The sequence below is a fragment of the Mirounga angustirostris genome, unplaced genomic scaffold, assembly GCF_029215605.1.
Source record: "Mirounga angustirostris isolate CCGP_5_RB_7025 unplaced genomic scaffold, mMirAng1.0.hap1 SCAF_12, whole genome shotgun sequence".
NCBI classification, from domain to species: domain Eukaryota; kingdom Metazoa; phylum Chordata; class Mammalia; order Carnivora; family Phocidae; genus Mirounga; species Mirounga angustirostris.
Window position 1 is genome coordinate 57,589,907 of NW_026991720.1, and position 18,275 is coordinate 57,608,181.

Sequence of the window (18,275 nt, forward strand, 5' to 3'; positions counted from 1 at the left end):
GAGGGGAGATTAGTGTAATAATAATAATAATAATAAGCTTTATATAGAATAAATTTATATTCTGTGTAAAGAAAGCCAGCTGTGATTTAGGGAAGAATGACCATCATTTCTGTAGGGGTGGAAGAAGATACATTTAAATTTAATTAAAAACAAGCAATTTCTATCAAATATATATATTTAGGGTCAATTGCAAATTGAACTCCATTTTTTTGTAATCCACATAATCTTCATATGTACTGTGGATTCTGTGTCTTTAAAAGGGGATTATGTTTTGGACTTCACAAAGCATGCTTATAAATGTTCCTCAAAACATTTTACCTCTCCCTGTCCTCTTCTACTCACTTTTCCTGAAAATTAAAGAAGTTGATTCATGTTTACTTCATGAGAACACAGCAACATAATTAATAAAAAATGGGAAAATGTCATATTTTGAATAATAAAATAACAAATTTCCTGTTTTTCTATTAAAAGGTCAACATGATTGTGTGACTATCATCAACAATTTCTTTCCTCGTGAGAGACTGGATTATTACACTAAACCCCAGGGGCTGGATAAAGAGCCAAAACTGCCTCCAAAGTTGGCGGGCCCACTGCACAAAATTATTACCACAACCAATCTTCATCCTGTCAAGGTAGTGTCGTGTTTATGGTCTTTGCTTTTTATTTAAATATTCCTTCAGAGTTTAAACTGCTCTTAATTATATAAGATCGTAGTTGTCTTGTTTGGGTTTCGTGGATACAGCGCTTGAGATATGGGGCTCTGTTGTTCAGTTGGCACAGTGAAGGACTGCTCTCGGTTTAAGCCTGAGAGAGAGTGAGAGACACAGGCTAGGCCAGGAGGAAAAGCTAGGCAAAGAGGTGGGTTCAGCTGAAGCCCGCCTTCCACCTCACCTCACCGGGAGCTCTGGACTGTCCATGACTCCAGAGAAGCAAGGGAGCCAGGCTTTTGGATCACTCAGTTGCCATTGGCTGAAGCCTGTCCCCGGAAGAAAAGGACAGGCTCCCATGTAGTGCCCAGGAAGGTGGCTTCTGATAGATGAAGGCAGTTCCCTAGAGCAGGAGGCAGCTCTGAGCCCCTAGCAGCCAACATTCCCAGAAGCTGGGACCGGGTACCTAGGCTGGTAAGGGGATTTGGGTGGGGAATCAGCAGCATCTACTACAATATTTATCCTTCCAGGAAATGTTCTGAAATGTGATCATGAGCATATACTTTAATGCAAGTAGCTATTTGATGCCTTTAAGTATTATAGTTCTTGCAGTATTAGTCAAATCACACAGATTTTCAAACTTTTTAGACCAACCCAGAAGTTCATTTGGCTTAACGGAGAAACTTCAGGAGCCATTCTGAACTATTTTCATTGCTCTTTTCTTCATAGTTTACATATAGCCTTTTTAGTTTGTTTACAAATTTTTTTATCTTTATTTTTTATAAATCAATCCAAATGAGTATAATTTCCTCAATGAATCATTACAGAAAACTCTATGTATGCTACAGTGATGCTGTTCTTTTTCAAATTTCACTCATCTATATCTTCATTCATAATGTGTAGATTTGATAGTAATTCAGGACTGTTTGGTGAGCAAGGTGGTGAACTGGATCTCAAACACTGAGATTTTCCCTTAATACAAAATGTTATTATAAATGCAGTAAAATTATATTTCCCTTAAAGTCTATTACAGTGAGTCTGTGGAACATACCAAACACCATTAAAATAAGTGGACAGTTCTCATAAAGTAACCCTTTGGAGATTGGCACTCATTTGAAGATATAAGTTCCAAATTATATGTGTTGTTCTTACTTTATTGATGCTTCCCTTAGCATACAGACTCTGAAGCTCAAGAAACAAACCAACCAACAAAACATACCTGTCCTGTGGCTTTCCACCCAAATTACTTTTCTGGGCCAGCAAGAGAGATGACAAACTCTCAGAGCCTTTTCCAGAAGATAGACTAATGGAGCCTGTTCTGTTTTTATTTTTCAAAACTCAAATGTCCTTCACATTCTGAAAGAACCCCAGGAGGTAACATCTGTGGATCCTAAGAGGGCAAAAAAGAAATTCAGCCATGAACCATGTGTTTGTATTTACGGTGGTGATTATATGGAACTTAGAATTTAACCTTTAAAAAGTACTCAGCCTTCTGTATCAGTGGTGTTTTGTTTTTGTTTTCCTTTCCCGGCATACACAGGCAAAGAGAGAACTTCCATATAGGGGCTATCCCTGTCCATGGCACTCTTTCTCTTAGTGGTGGGGCAGGCTGGGGTGGGAAGACAGGATTTTTCCTAGGGATATAGTATTTCTCAGTGTAGAGAATGTGTGTGGTTTTATAGGTCCTTGCTCTCCCTCTGTCCTGAGCATTATAGGATCTTCGGGTTTAGACAGATTTGAAGAAATTCCCTGTGTTTTTCTGATTTACTGTCTTTTATATCTATGTTTCTACCCTTTGAGGTTGCACTAATCTCAATAATTGTGATAATTGAGTCTGTGGAGTAATTTTTGGTGTTCACAAGGAACCTAGACTCCCAGGGTTAAATGTTCTAAGAATTAGTGTATTTCTAATTATCTTTAAGAGCACCTGTTTGAGTAAATTAGAATAAGGGTATATTTATACAGGCAATAAATGGTAAAGTTATAGACACCGAAATAACCTAAATTCTATTTTTTTAGTACACTTGGTCTTATAAGAGATATTATTCGATGATTATAGTACCTTTCTTCAGACCAGACCTTGTTTTTTGTAGCTATAAATGATCTATTCACTTGAAAACCTTTCCCCCCTCCCCCCACACTTCAGATAAAAGTTGTGCAGTGCTTCTGTGGTGCCTTATTTTCGTTGCTTTACTGCTTTCCAAGCCAGCGACAGTCTTCCCGGGGTGTATTATAAAAAGGTAACAGCCACTCTATAAAGTCAAAGACCTTTTAAAAGCAGCACGGAAATCCTCCTCGATACACAATGCACCTTTTCACTACAGTGCACTTAACATATCTGCATTTGTGGCAAAGGGTAAGCAGCTCCTGTAGCATCACGGATATTTGTTTTCAGCAGGGACTCGGGCAGTTGTGCTGATGCCCAGAATACAGAGGTTTTAAAGGAGAAAAACCAAAATCACAGGAAAAATGACGACAGAAGTGAGCAGAGTCTCTTAAGTGGTCAGGAAACAGATGTACACAAGTGATCCTGTCTTTGATTATTAACTTTCTTAAGCCCAGAATTGTTGGTTTGGTAATTTTTTCTTAGAGGGTATTTGAAAAATAAAAAGAATTCAAAATGCCACTATATAAACATATTCTAACATTCTTCAGGAGATGAGCTGTATCAGGCTTTTCTACTTAATGGAATGTATTTATTCCTCTTCGATAATAATGAGATTTTCTTTATAATGGATGACTTATAATGCTGCAGAAATTAGAGGAAGGAAGCTAGTTCAAGTATTATTCTTTTGTGCGTATCTATGAGATGTTTCAGTAAGCTCGTAGTAGAGCTGTGGTTATGTATCATTTTTCTTTGGGTATAGTGGTGTATACTCTGAAGTAAGTAAAGCCTGATGTCTTAACAAAGAAAAAAAACCCATTAGTCTGGGTTCTGAGATTTTTTTGAAGTTTTTACTTGTAAGTTTAAGATCCTGTGCTTTGATTATAATGCTTTACACAAAAATATTGAACAGTTTCAAATGATTACAGTTGACAGTAGAAATATAAACATGTAATTAATGAGACTTCTCTGCCAAAAGTTAATTTTTGATGCATGTTATTGTAGGGAAAGTCGCCGGCAAATTTACCAACAAAGCTTCTCATTATACATTTCACAAGAACACTTAATCTTTATTAAATTTCCAGGTAGGAGGCTAGGCATGGGATTCATGGAAGTCAACAAATGATCTTCCTTCCTCTTGGAAGAAAAGGATCTAATTCATGAAATCTGCTGTCTGTGATTCCCTGACATTTACATTCCCCAGGATAGGTGTTTCACCATAACACATAGGTTAGCAAACACTGACTTTCTGCCCCATGCATACGGTTGTGCCCTGTTACACATGTGTTTACATTACTGCTATGTCACCATGGATGTTTACAGTTGCCCTGTTCAGACCTACTTCAGGTAGGTAATTTTACCCGATAACAAAGCCAATAAAAAAAAGTACTCCTCATTACACTGATTTTGTGCTTAAATCTGTGCCTATATGAGAAGTGTGGGACTCATAATGCATCAGATTTGATAACTGTCTAATATTCCTCCTTGAAGCCTTTTAATTTGATTTCCTCTTTGACCTTTTCTCATTACCATACATGATTAGAAGCATTTCATAAAAATTTCCACAGAGAAATGTAGTTAATTGGAAAGTAAGACACCTTTTATTTTTAGACATCTGTCTATAAAAATCTCATTTTCTTATAATTAGTAAGAATTAATGAGAATCACAGTACTCCTAGCCATGAAATTCTAGTAATGTTCCAGAAGTAGTGATTGCTTGGTGATTTGATTCTGTATATAAAGGATATGTAAATATGTCATGTTTATCTTTAGTAAAAATGCTTTTTTTTTTTTTACGATTTTATTTATTTATTTGACAGAGAGAGAGAGAGTACAAGCAGGGGGAGCAGCAGTGGGAGAGGGAGAAGCAGGCTCCCCACTGAGCAGGGAGCCCAATGTGGGGCTCAATCCCAGGACCCTGGGATCATGACCTGAGCCGAAGGCAGATGCTTAACCTACTGAGCCACCCAGGCGCCCCAGTAAAAGTGCTTTTAACAGAGAATCTAAAACCATGACTCTGAGTAGCATACTAACACCCTGGTTTCGCTTGATGGCAGATCATGGGATAACTTAGATATACAGAGTTCAAGAGATTTCACGATGCCGAGGTCCTTCTGTATTAGTTTTATAACTTTGATCACTGGCAATTTGCATTCTAATTTGAATTAACATAGTAAACATATGACCCTGAGAAAGAATTTATTTGGTAATCTGTTGACATCAACCAAAACTAAGTATCTAATATGTACATGGAAAAGTCTCTCTTGGAATTTCTAAGCTCACTGGAATTTCTTCTAGATCGTGATGCTTGTAAATGAGAATCCTCTGCTGGCAGAAGAAGCAGCTCTGAATAAATGCTACAAGGTGATGGATTTGATCTGTGAGAAATGTATGAAGCAAAGAGACATGAATGAAGTATTGGCTATGAAAATGCATTACATCAGCTGTATCTTTCAGAAATGCATTAACTTCTTAAAAGATGGAGAGAATAAACTGGACACTCTGGTCAAAAGGTACCGTTTCTACCATGTCATGTGCAAAATATACTCAAATAGATAATGTTTTATTATATGAAGCCTCCTCGTAGATTAAAAAATGAAGCATTTTAGCAGCACTTGTTATTGTTGGGCTCACATTTAGTCTGCAAGAAACAAGAGCAGTGTTATGTTTAGGTTGAGTGATTATTCAGTTCTCTACTTTTTACAACGATGCTTTTGTCATCCCCGGTTTACAGGTGAGGGATCTGAAGTTTGGAGAAGTTTAGGTAGCATGTGTAAGATGTAGAAAGTAGCCCAAGTCCAGCTTTGAGGACTGGTATGCCGTGCCTTCCTTAGGTTGTTGCTCTGAGTTCATCATGGCGCTCCGCCTATCTCCATTACTGAACCTGGGAGAGCTGTGTGTTATCCTTGTCCTCTGACCATCAGGGGTCAAATTCCCACATAGTTTTACTGAGAAGAGTGAACTGTGTCAGAAAGGTGTAACTTAATGAGAGTTTTCACTCTTTGTACAAATAACTGGCATGGTAATAAGTAACTGGCTGCCCTGATAATGGCAGTTAGTGTGTTTTATGGCAGGGGTCCCTTTTATAAATACGTCCCAGGGCCCATAAACTCGATAAGGGCTAGCCTAACCTGCAGGTAGAACAGCAGTTTGAATTAAGTCTATCATCCTGATTGGGAGAGACAGTGAAAATCTCAGGTAGCACAGAAACTACTAAAAGTTCATGGGTTCAGCTGGGAGGAAATGCTTAGATATTCAACTCCAGTTACTTTTTAAAAAATATCTTTCAGCTTGTTAAAAGGCCGAGCTTCAGATGGCTTTCCGGTATATCAAGAAAAGATCATAAGAGAAAGTATCAGAAAATTTCCTTACTGTGAAGCCACACTCCTCCAGCAGCTGGTGCGAAGCATTGCTCCTGTTGAAATTGTAAGGCCCCTCATAACTAAGTTAACTCTACCAGTAAGACCTAATTACCGTATTTTGTACAATTAGAGGCAAGTTCTCTTTAGCATTAATTTATTAATTATTTATGTAGTAGAGAAATAATTATTTGTTATTTTAGACAGTCTTCAGGAACAGACATGGTGGTAGGTGTACCTGTTAACCCTGTTTTTGTTCATCCATTTCCCCTCTCTTGATCCTCTTCTTTCATTTTTATATAGCTCGTGATTTAATAAATAGTATTCTCCTATGTCAGAATGTAGATGGTTACGTGGAAAATTACATTTTAAAGACCTCTGTGAAACCTGTAAAGATGGGTAATACAGATACACACATATACACTTGCAGCTCGTGAAAAACCAGTACAAAGTCCCGCACTAGATGGAAGTAGGAATTGATTGTCTAGGTTGATGGTTTCTGGTCGGTGGGGATGTGAAGGGATGAGTCGTGGGGAGGCTCAATGTATGTCCTGATAAAGAGTCTCAAAGTATTTCCCAGCTTCTCATATTCCACTTAATGCCTCTGATTATAAATGTTCCATACTTAAAATTCCATTTATACTTCCCAGCTATAGGAAGCAAATTTCAACTTTATTCTCTGTTCTTTAAATTATTTATTGCCCTTTTATCATATATTTACTTAAGTAGTATTTCATAAGATACTCCCTGACTTCCCTGTTTTGAATGCATTTCTGTTCACCATATCGACACCAGTCATGCTTTTCTACATTTCAGTCAAATCCTTTATCGGCCTTTGTCTATTGGGTAAGAAGCTGATCCTGACACTAGTCCTGTCCATGGCTTCCTCCCCGCCCTCCGGCAATGTTGGTTCTTTGCCTTCTCTGGGCTGTCCCGTCCCTCTTGGGGTGGGAAATGAGGAGAGGTGGGATCCTGGTGCTCCTTCATACATTAACACTTCATCTATTCAGAGCTACGCAGTAAGAAAGACCTGAAGAGACAAGATGATTTCATGAAGTTCATGCATTGATTTCTCCCTGAGAGTTCTCCATGATTTCATGTAGAGATTTTTTACCCTTTCTTTTTAATATACTTGGCTCTTTGGTATTTGAGCTTTTGGAAGATTAAAGTTAGCAAATTATGAGAGTGGTCTATCAATTATGAATGTGTTTTGGTACACATATCAAACTCCAGCTAACCGTGAGTTAAATCAATAGGGTTTATTCATTCCCGTATACTCAGAAGCTCAGAGGTAGGCAGACCAGATCTGTCACAGTGGCTCAAAAATGGATTCCCATTTTTTCCACCCAATATTCTTTAGCCATATAGATTATCATACACGTGCTTATGATGTCAGGGCTACAATGCCGAGCTCACATTTTTATCCCAGGCAGGCAAGTAAAGGAAGGGGGTTTATAGCTGGCCAATACGAGCTGTCCCAGAAACCCACGGCCTGAGCGGTGTGACCACTCTTAGCTTCATAGGTTGTCTGGGGAAATGAGCAGTTTCGGCTGGTCTAGACCCTGCTACTCTGAATGAAGTTGCGCTTCTCTCAGTGCAGAAGTTGGGGGAATGGACATCAAAGAAACAATGAGGACTGCCGGCTGTGGGCTGTTTCCAACATTAACAAGTGGTAGCTGACATTCCACCCTCAAAGGGGAAAACAGCAAAACTGAAAATAGCCCAGAGTACTTACAAAAAAGTCAAAGCAGACCAATGTGGGGTTGAACAATTCACTGTAGCCCTGCATCATAGAATAATTGTCGTTCGAGATGATGCAGTATAATCGTTAGTGTTTATCCTAGTGATCCGAGTCATGGAGAAAAGGTTTATCAATAGAGAGAAGAGAGGATATAATGCATCTTTGAAAACTTTTCTCTCTTTAAAAATTGTTCTTTAAGAGTTATATGTTCTCTCTGGAAAACTTCATTTATCTGGAGTGCCTGTGGTTGTGAATGTCCCAGGAAGCCGCCTTTTACTTCCGGATGGGTTTTGTTACACTCACAAGTTCACAAGCCACTGGAGCAATACTCACCATTTCCTGTTGCAGGGTAATTCTCAGGGTTGGCTGCCATGAGGAGGATCATTCGTGGCACTTAATGATAGTGCTGATGCCTGGGCCCTCCTGCAGAGGTTCGGGTCCCCTCCGGCTTCTCCCTATCACAAAGCTCCGCAGGAAGTGTGAGGCATGGCTGCCTTTAAGAAGTGTTGCATCCGCATTGTAACAGAGTATACTCTTACAGATGTTTTGCTTTATCACTTGCCAGCGTATAATTTGACTTCTGGAAGACTAGCTAAATGTCCCTGATTTTACAGACTATGTTGAGTAAAGCATCCTGTTTGTCTTTAAGTTGACTATCTTTGCATGGGAGGAGCTCTGGTGCCTAAACAAATTCTTATTTAACAAAGTAGGTGACAAGATTTTGTATGACAAGAAAGAGCTCTTGCCACCTGGCAATGACAAGAAAGATTCCATGTCATTCTTCAGCTGTACAGTCGATTCTTTTCTGAAGCCATTGTTGACGCTAACAGCCATGCTCTTAGATAAAGTCTGTGTCACCGCCAGCCTTCAGGACTTTGGCTCTTGTGTGCCTGCTTCTGGACAACATTGTTCATGGAGTGTCATCTCTGTAGTCTTTCCACAGTGATTTTAAAGTGTGTTTTCCTCTCCTTCATACCTACTCTAGGGTTCTGATCCCACTGCATTCTCTGTCCTTACCCAAGCCATCACGGGTCAGGTGGGTTTTGTGGATGTGGAATTTTGCACTACCTGTGGAGAAAAGGGAGCAAGTAAAAGATGTTCCGTCTGCAAGATGGTAAGAATGAAGTTCTTTGAAGTTCATTGATCTGGTTTAGATTTCATATCCAACTTGATAACTGACTTTTAATATTCTCTAAGTATAATGGTTGACATTAGTTTTCTAATACATCCTAATATAAATTCTAATTCTGTGCATCTAATACTTAAAAGTAATTTTGAAAGAGCAGTATGGGATAAATGTAGTTCTGTGTAGTTCTGTGCCCTACCTTCTGTCAAACTTCTAGGCTGCTCCAGGTTCTGTGCAGACCACCTTCAAGAAAGAAAGAATCTGAGTGAATGAATGAGAGAAAGATTATCCATAAGGGATTGAGGCTGGTGAGGATATGAGAGCCTAGAACAGGACAGTTCATAAATATGCCATCTTAAATCTTCTGATGGTAACTTGAACTACAAACTCTTCATCATCTCTTCCTTGTAAAACTCCAACTCCCTTGTTACTGCCACCAATCTTTATGCTCTTCCGGCCCCACTTCTGCCAGCATGATCTTTGTAAAGGGCATATCTTCTCCTCACAGATATTACCCACAAGCATTCATCTGTACATTCACGTTATCCTATAAGTTATATTAATTAATTTACTTAATTATATTAATCTCCTATTTTCAAGGTTGGAATTCTTCAGCATATTAATAATAACCATCACATTTTGCTTTAACCTACTTCTCCAGCTCCATCTACTTTAATTACTTACTTCTTTGAACCTCAATTTCTTTGTATGTAAAATGGGGTTAGCATTGTGAGAATTCATTGAGACCATCTACATGGGTTAACTGTTGCTCCACGTAAAACACTTAAAACGACAATCATTTGCTAATTTCCCATGTTGGCGGTTGGCTGGGATTAGCCAGGGCGCTTTTTCTCCATGTGTCTCTTATCCTCCTTGGACCAACAGGCCAGGCTGAGCTGTTCTAATAATGGTGGCAGAGGTAAAAGGGGAGAAGTAGAAACACATGAGGTCCCTAGAAGTCTAGTCTTGAAATTCCCGTGCTCTCAAATTCCTTTGGCCCAAACAAGTCACACGGCCAAACTTAAGGTGAATTCTCCTTCCCTTCGGTGAAAAGAACTTTGAAATCTCATGAGAAAGTGTACACATGAAGGGAAAAATAAAGAATCGGGACCAATGAAACAATCTACAATACGTGTCCTCTGTATATACGGGCTTAGCACAGTGCTTGGCATATAATCTTGCAAAAAACCTAAGCTCCATTTACAGAAACTCCTTGCTGTCCTTGAACATATAATTCACTTCCCTTCTTGCATTTTTGTACGAGATAATCTCTCTGCTTGGAATGCTTCTTTCCCATTTCTCTGTCGACTGACTCCCTTTATAAAGAGTGAGTCACGTTTCCTCTCTGCCCCTGTTGCTGTTACAACCTGTACTAGGATGTGAATCATGTTGTTGGGTATCTGCCTCTCTCCATGCTGCTCCATCCAGCTCTTTCTCAACCCTAGTTTCCTCCGAGACAGCTATGTCTTCCTTGTCATTGTATAATCCTGGCACATAGTGGGTTCTCCATAAATATCATTTGTTAGAGTCTTTGGTAGACCACTTATTATATATCCATTGTTATAAAGCGTAAGCTAAAAATTACAAATATAAATTAGTGCCCATCACGGTTTTAAAAGAAAGCATAGGGGTGCCTGGGTGGCGCAGTCGGTTGGCATCTGACTCTTGGTTTCGGCTCAGGTCATGATCTCAGGATCGTGGAATCAAGCGCTGTGTTGGGCTTCACACTCAGTGTGGAGTCTGCTTGGGATTCTCTCTTCCTCTACCCACCCCCACTGCCGATCTCGCTTGCTCACTCTCTCTCAAAACAAATAAATCTTAAAAATAAAAATAAAGGAAAGCATAGGAAACAACATTTTTTACAGCATAGTTCTTGGTGTAATGTCATGGTTGGGATATCATGCAATCACAGCTCTTGAAATGAAGTAAACTTATGACTGTTTTCAGGTTATATATTGTGATCAAACCTGCCAGAAAACACACTGGTTTGCACATAAGAAAATCTGTAAGGATCTAAAGGACGTTTATGAAAAACAACAGTCGGAAGCTGCCAAAGAAAAGAGTGAAGAGGAAAACAGTATGTATATAAAAATCCTATTCTCATTGGGAATAGGATTGATATTATTAATGATACTAACACAGGCCCCAAGGAACTGAGTCTTCTCTGGGGACCGAGGAAACTTGGAGTTAACCAATATAAGAATCACATTTAAGTGTGTCCCTCTTTGGGGTTGTTGGGATAATGTATAGAATATGGTTAGCCTAGAAGTCGCTGGAAAACAGAGAGGCATAGAATTCTAAAGAATATGGTTTATTCCGTATTCTACCTCCTGACTCATGAGAATGCCCTGTAACGGTGGGACTCATAATGAGTGTTCACTTACACCCGACTAACGAGGGATGTTAAGGAAATAGTTAAATTTCCCCTAATGGCTACTCTAATAGATCTTAAGGTAGGGAACCTTTAATTTTTTTAATTAAAGTCCAAAGCTGTAGGTGAAATTACAGAGTAAATTTATAAATTACAGATTAGTTTGCAGCTCTAATGTACAGATAAGGTTTCTCCAAGTATCTGGGCATTGAATTCCACATTACTTTTTCTCTCCCTCCCTCATGAGGTATATGACTCATTTTCATCAGAAACAGTGAGTTGCTTCAGCAGTGATTCACAGACTGTAGTGGAAACCACCTCCACGCCTGTGCCCCACCCCGGAGAACGTATCGTGCGTTCTGCGGAACGCATCTATTGTGGAAAAGTTGCCCAGTTGACTGATACAAAGCACTTCCACCCTCCCCCTCAGCAGACTGAATTGCCTTCACCACCTGCTTGAGAAACACTAGGAGTAGGGTTGAACGAGTTGTACAAAATTTAATTCATATAAATAAATTTATAAGAGAATCATCAGGCTTTCTGACTACCATGCTTCTCCTGTGTTCCGGGCCAAACTTCTGTAGCCTGCGTGTGGAGGACAGAGGCTGACCTCCGGTACCGTTACCAAGTGAGGGAAAGAGTAAGATGGTCAGGAGATTTGGGAATTCCTGGTTGGTAAGCGTCAGCAGGTGCTGCACACTCTTCTAAATGTCACAGGCACACCTTTATTCTCTACCGGTGTAGGTGAGGCTTTATTAACCGCACCCCCCAACTTTACAGGTGAGGAAAGCACCCTGCGTGGGCAGTTACCTACCCAAAGGCCTCAAGCTCATTCACGGCAAAGCCATCTTTAAGGCAGCTCCCAGACGAGCATGTCCATCTCAAGGCCTGGCTGCGGAGCCAGAGGCCTGAGTCCAGACCCTGGTTCTGCTGCTCCGCTGGCCGTGAAGCTCTGAGGAAGTCGCCAAACCCTTCTCTTCTCCGTTTCCGCACTTGTAAAAATCGTGATAATAATGATAATAGGGATCATTTTCCTCACGTGGCTGTTGTGAGGATTCGATAATTTCATACTCGGAAAGCATCCAGAAGAGAGACCGACAACGTGGTAGGAACAACAAAATGACCTTTTTTTTTTTTTTTCCTCCTTTTTCCTTTTTATCAGATGGCGGACTTGATGTCAGTTCTAACTGTGTTCGTGCAGAGCAGCTCGAGGCTGAAGCGGGGGTCTCCCAAGAGGATTGTCAGCCGAAGGAGTCTGTGGAGGTGGAGAAAGACTGTCCTCAGAGTGGAGGCGGGTTGGAAGGTTTACCGGATGCTCCTGCAGGTCCGCAGGAATCTGAGGAGTGAAAGGCAGAGTCGGTGCCGGTGTGGACGGTTCGTGCCCTGGCAGGTAGCCAGAGAGCTCACGTGACTGTGTCCTCATGCCTTGTGACCCCTGCATGGCACCGTGGCAGGATTCCATGTCTCCTAGAATAGAGGCCTTCAGGCAAAGCTCTGTCTACCATGCCCTGAGTTCCCAGTGATTTCTGTACTGTAGTCGGACAGATAGTCCAAGGGAGAAATTTGTATTTCAAAGTATTGCAGAAACATTTTTATTCCCTTTCTGAGGCCAGCTTCCCAGCAGTTGTTCTCAAAGCAAAAAGAGATCCCCTTCAAGAAGAAATATAGGCTCTGGGGAACAGAGGGGCAAGCAAAACAGGTGTAGGAGAGAGATTTTCAGGAAAGAAGAATTTTCTAGCCACTGAGATGGGTAGTTAAACGAATCGTAGCTTATATGTGAATAAGGTGCATATAAATAGCATTTAGAATAGTGAAGTCCTACTTACTTAGATGCAGTGAAATGAAGAAAAGTTGTATGTTACAGGCTCTGTCACAGTTCAGCTCATTGTAGTTTTTATATAGAAATGATCCTGAGCAGTCTGAACTTCATATAGTTCCTGTGGTGACATTTTATCTACAGTATTTGTACCTTCATAACTGTCGGAACTAAGGCACAGCCACGATTATCTCAGCATGTGCATTAAAAAGGATGTTTCATGAAATCTCTCATTAAATAATGGCTAACCATAGTGTGTCCCCAGTTATAAAGCCAATTCATGTGCCATATTCCACCTGAAAGGCTTTTTTCTTCCTGTGAGCTTTTCGTGGGGCTCTTCTTGCCCAGCAACTGATTTATAACTGTCACTTTTAGAACGTGCTCACACCCGTTTTTAGCGTATGCAGTATGGAAGCAGAGCTAGGGCCTGATCGCCGAAGACAGCGCTTGTTTCAGAGTTTCTTGTGATGATTGTAAAATAAATCATGCCTACTGATATAACCACCTCCACATCTTGTTTCCTGGCTTATTGCTGTTGAGGGATGGCCAATATTAGAGAAATATTAGAGAACTTACATTTTAGGAAATTCAGCAAATACTAGAGAAGAAAGAAGTATTTTCATGTGTACAATTGCAAATCAAAATGACTACCCACCTTGCTTCGCTGATCATATTCTTCTGTTATGCTGGTTCTCCTCTTCCCTACACTCAGTGACTTTTCCGCACCTCTGCACGCCCTCTGGCGTGCTGTTACATGAAGACTTCCTGTGAGTGAATTCAGTGTGAAGGGTTAGCTGGGGAGGAATTCAGCAGGCGGATTGCACCTAAACTTGTCACTCACGACAAGCCTCTCTTCACCGGTCAAGGTACCGCATCTACACACTGAGAAACATTCCTCTTTGACGAGTAAAATCATCCTGCTAGGCTGCCCTCTCCCACCAGTGTTTTCATGTGCATTATCTGGTTTTTAATTGTTGTTGTTGTTTTGTATTCACGTTACCGCCATTTTGTGTTATCATTATGATGCCTGTCTTCGGATACCATAGAGGGTTATGAAAAAGCAGGAGGAAATAGGAAAGCTGAGACATGTGGCAGTGGAGAGGAACTTCTTCCCTTTGTTGAAGTGAATGCTGACAGGAATCAGAATCTAATACCGCTATAACTGCCAGGGGATGAAGAGGACTTCAGGTATAAGCCATGTCAACATTACAATTTTCCACCCTTGTATTTCAGGGAAGAGGTGGTCTGAAAATGGAGTTTAAGAGACAATGGGGTTGGTTCTGATTATAATCCCTTCCTTCGTCATACATAATCTCAAATAGGTGTTTCCATTATTATACCAACAAAATAGGTGGTCATCCCATTCATTCTGGTTTTAGCCATGTTGAATTATTTTCAATATGCTATCAAGAAACTTTTCTTGGGGTGCCTGGGTGGCTCCAGTTGGTTAACCATCTGCCTTAGGCTCAGGTCATGATCCCAGGGTCCTGGGATCGAGCCCCATGTCAGGCACCTTGCTCAATGGGGAGCCTGCTTCTTCCTCTCCCTCTGCCCCTCCCCCCTGCTTGTACGCTCTCTCTCTCTCAAATAAATAAAATCTTTAAAAAAATAATATGAACACTTCTGCTTCTGGGAAGCAGAATAGACATACTTTTCTCTATTCCTTCTGCTAAGTAAAACTAAAATCCCTGGACATTATATATCAAACAAACATAAAAAGATTCTCTGTAAGATGGAGAAAGAAGGCAGACTGGCTGGGGATCTCGGGATCCAGGCAATGACATTTCATTTGTTCTCTGAGGGTTGGTTTTTTTGTTGTTGTTTTTGTTTTTGTTTTGCCTCATGTAGCCCAGTCACGATGCCAAAGAAACTGACAACATGGAAACACCAACATTACAGACCAAAATAAATCCCAACAAAGGTCTGCCAGCCTGCTGCCTGCCCTGCAGAGCCCTGCAGATTTCAGACTCAGGACTGCAACATCAACTCATTCTTAAATTTCTAGTCTGCCTTGGCCTGCCCTACAAATTTTGTATTTGCCAGCCCCCAATTCCTTAAAATAAGTCACTCTCTCAAGTCACTCTCTTTCTATGCATATGCCCTATTAGATCGGTTTCTCTGGAGAACCCTGACTAATACACCAGGTGTCTTACTTTGGGCCACTATGTAACAAATTACCATAGACTAGCATGGCTTAAATAATAAACATGCATTTCTCATAATTCTGGAGGCTAGATGAGATCATAGTCAAGTTTTTGGTGAAGACCCTCTTCCTGTCTACAGAGGGCCGTCTTCTTGCTCTGTCCTCACATGGTGGAAAAAAGGTAGCCAGCTCTCTGGCCCCTTAAAAAGACACTAATCCCCTTTGTGAGGACTCTACTCTCATGACCTAACTAGGTCCCAAAGTCCCCCCCTCCAGATACCATCATGTTGAGGATTAGATTAAAATATACCGATTTTTTGGGTGGGGACACAAACTTCCATCTATGATATCAGGCATAGTTCCTAAAGGGCACAACTCCTCTAGGGATAAGAATCACAGTATTAGCTGACATCTATCAGGTGCTAACTTTGAGAAAGCCGCTCTGACACTTTACATCCATTATCTAACTTAAATCTTTGAAATTTTATGAATTATGATTACCATTTTAAATAAGAGGAAATGAAAGCTTAGAGAACTTAGCGAACTTGTCCAAGTAACAACTAGTAAGTGAAGAGCTAAGCTAGGTGTGATTCCAGAGCACCAGCTTTTAGCTGCTACCCTGTATAGATCTATAAAATAGTATTTTTGGTTTCTTGGTCATGAGAGCTCCTGATAGATCCTGAAATCGACTTTCACTTGAATCAGCTTGAATGATTCTCTGTTGCTTAAAGAATTTAAAACACCCTCTCAGTTGTGTGTTGCATTTTGGTAGAGTTTAAGTTACTTAAATAAGGATCCCTGTCTTCTATTTTGTGTTTCTCCCCAAATGGTATTCATTACAGTATTTTCAAGTCACAGCCATTCAGTAGCCCTTCATTACTGAATATAAAATACTGAGGAGTGCATTTTAAAGCAAATCTTTTTCTTCATACAAAGGAGACATATTTCCATTAGTTCTTTAAAAAGGAGAGTAAGTAAAATTTGCTAGCTATATTTTTGTAATTGGAATACTTTTTCATCCTTTTCAGTGATTGTAGGATTAAAAATAGAGTATCAGGCTACACATTCTTTTACAATTCTTTTAGTTGTTAACCTGGGGATTATAATATCCAATTTACTGCAATCTAATTCAAAATTAATATTGCTTATGCAACTTACGGGCCAGCTTAAGTCTGATCCCAAATGCACCTTTTCCATCATGAAATAGGTTACCGCTCTGCCCACCCAACATTATTGCCTCATGGGGCTGATAGTACTCAGCTCATGGTGAGTAACTTTGGTCAAAGTTACTTGATGTTTGTTGGTCAGGCTCTTAGTACTGGGGTGGATGAAGTAGCATGCCTGAAACTGCTCTTCGAACAATGACCAGTTCTCTGCTGAAGGTAGAATGGCCTTATTCAAGAACCTTTTGAGACTGCACCATGACTTCCTAGGCTTTGCAAGACTCCACAAAGCCTCCTTACCTACCACAAATACTTCTAGCACCATGGATTATACTGAGTTATCCTAACAGTTATCTATTGCTGTGTAAGAAATTACCCCAAAATGTATCAGCTTGAACCTTCAATAAGCATTATCTCATATAATTTCTGCAGGCCAGAAATAAAGGAACAGCTTAACTGGGTGATTCTGGCTTGGGGTTTCTCAGGAGGATGTGGAGCAGCTTTTGGCCAGAAGTTCAGTCATCTGAAGGTTTGGTGAGATCTGGAGGATCTGCTGGCAAGGACAGCTCCCTCAGATATTTGTGGAAACAGGCCTTAGTCCCTCATTGGCTTTTTGGAAAGTAGCCTCAGTTCCTCCCCGCTGAGCCTCTCCAGAGGAGTGCCTAAATGTCCTCACAACATGGTAGCTGGCTTCTTGCAGAATAAGTGATCCAGAAGAGAGAACAAGAGAACATGCCGATCCTTTCTGTGACCAAATCTTGGAAGCCAAGCACTATCACTTTTGTCTCCAGCCACTCATCCACATCGATGCCCAAATCTCTGCCCGTTCTTAACCTCTGCCAGGGATCATACCTGAATTTTCAGACCCTGGCTTTGTATAGAATCGGAAGTGCCCACGGGTGAAAGGAGGTTAGAGATTCTCAGGGACAGGTCACTGTTCCCTCTAGGGCTTCTGTCCCTTGTCTGATTTCAGCCCCACTTGTCCAGTGTGTCTCTATCCTGTCTGTGTTACACCGTGGTGGTGGTCTGAGCAGAAGGAGATGTCACTCTGCTTTTTGTAAGCTTTTGATCTAGCTCTTTAGCTCAGCCGGGGAAAACCAGCAAGGCATTTTGTCTCTCAGCACCAGGCAACTGCTAAAAGCTTTTCTGGTTTCTCTTTCCCCTGAGCTTCTGGCTTCCAGCGAGGCCAAGCTCACATCATTAGTCCACACCCGCAACTGGCAAATGCCTTCAAAGGCGACGTGGAAAGGCAAGAGGCTGGATAAATAAATTTTGGTATCGTCGTACAGTGGAATGCCATGCAGCCGTGAGAATGATAGAGCTATCACCTCTAGCAACAACACGGGTGAATTTTACAGTATTGAGTAAGAGAAGCCAGACACAAAATAATTCAACTTCTCTGAGTCCACTTATATGCCTTTCAAAGACAGACACAATTAATTTATGGTTTAGAATTCATAACAGTGATTCCTCTTCAAGGGTGGCTACTAATAGGGAATAGGACTGGTAACAGGAATGAAGAGGCCGTTCACATGCTGGTAATAGTCTCTCTCCCAGTCCAAGACTGCTGTTACATGAACATGGTCATTTTTGGAAAATTTGTTGAGCTGAACACTTAATGATTTGTGTACATTCCTGTATACCTGTTTTACTTTAACAAAAACAAAATGTGTAGGGATTATATTATTGGTGTTTCTGCTTGCGTTTACGTGGCTCAAATAATATAAGAAATGTATAACATGCTTAATCACAGAGAAGTTTAATAAACAACAGAAATTCACTAGGATTTCTAGAAATACTAGAGT

At 40.5% G+C, this 18,275-nt stretch overlaps 1 protein-coding gene across 2 annotated transcripts in view; it reads left to right on the plus strand.

The window, feature by feature from the left end:
• The window catches only part of ANKMY2 (ankyrin repeat and MYND domain containing 2), a 37,404-nt gene extending 23,730 nt beyond the window's left edge, over positions 1 to 13,674 (plus strand). For both annotated transcript variants that reach the window (XM_045864610.3, XM_064575195.1), the window contains exons 5-10: positions 472 to 632; positions 5,050 to 5,264; positions 6,042 to 6,177; positions 8,837 to 8,965; positions 10,925 to 11,054; positions 12,511 to 13,674. In XM_045864610.3, the coding sequence (XP_045720566.1) occupies positions 472 to 632; positions 5,050 to 5,264; positions 6,042 to 6,177; positions 8,837 to 8,965; positions 10,925 to 11,054; positions 12,511 to 12,695 (956 nt within the window). In that variant the 3' untranslated portion in view covers positions 12,696 to 13,674. The remainder of the gene's footprint in view (positions 1 to 471; positions 633 to 5,049; positions 5,265 to 6,041; positions 6,178 to 8,836; positions 8,966 to 10,924; positions 11,055 to 12,510) is intronic.
• The last annotated feature ends 4,601 nt before the right edge of the window (positions 13,675 to 18,275 follow it).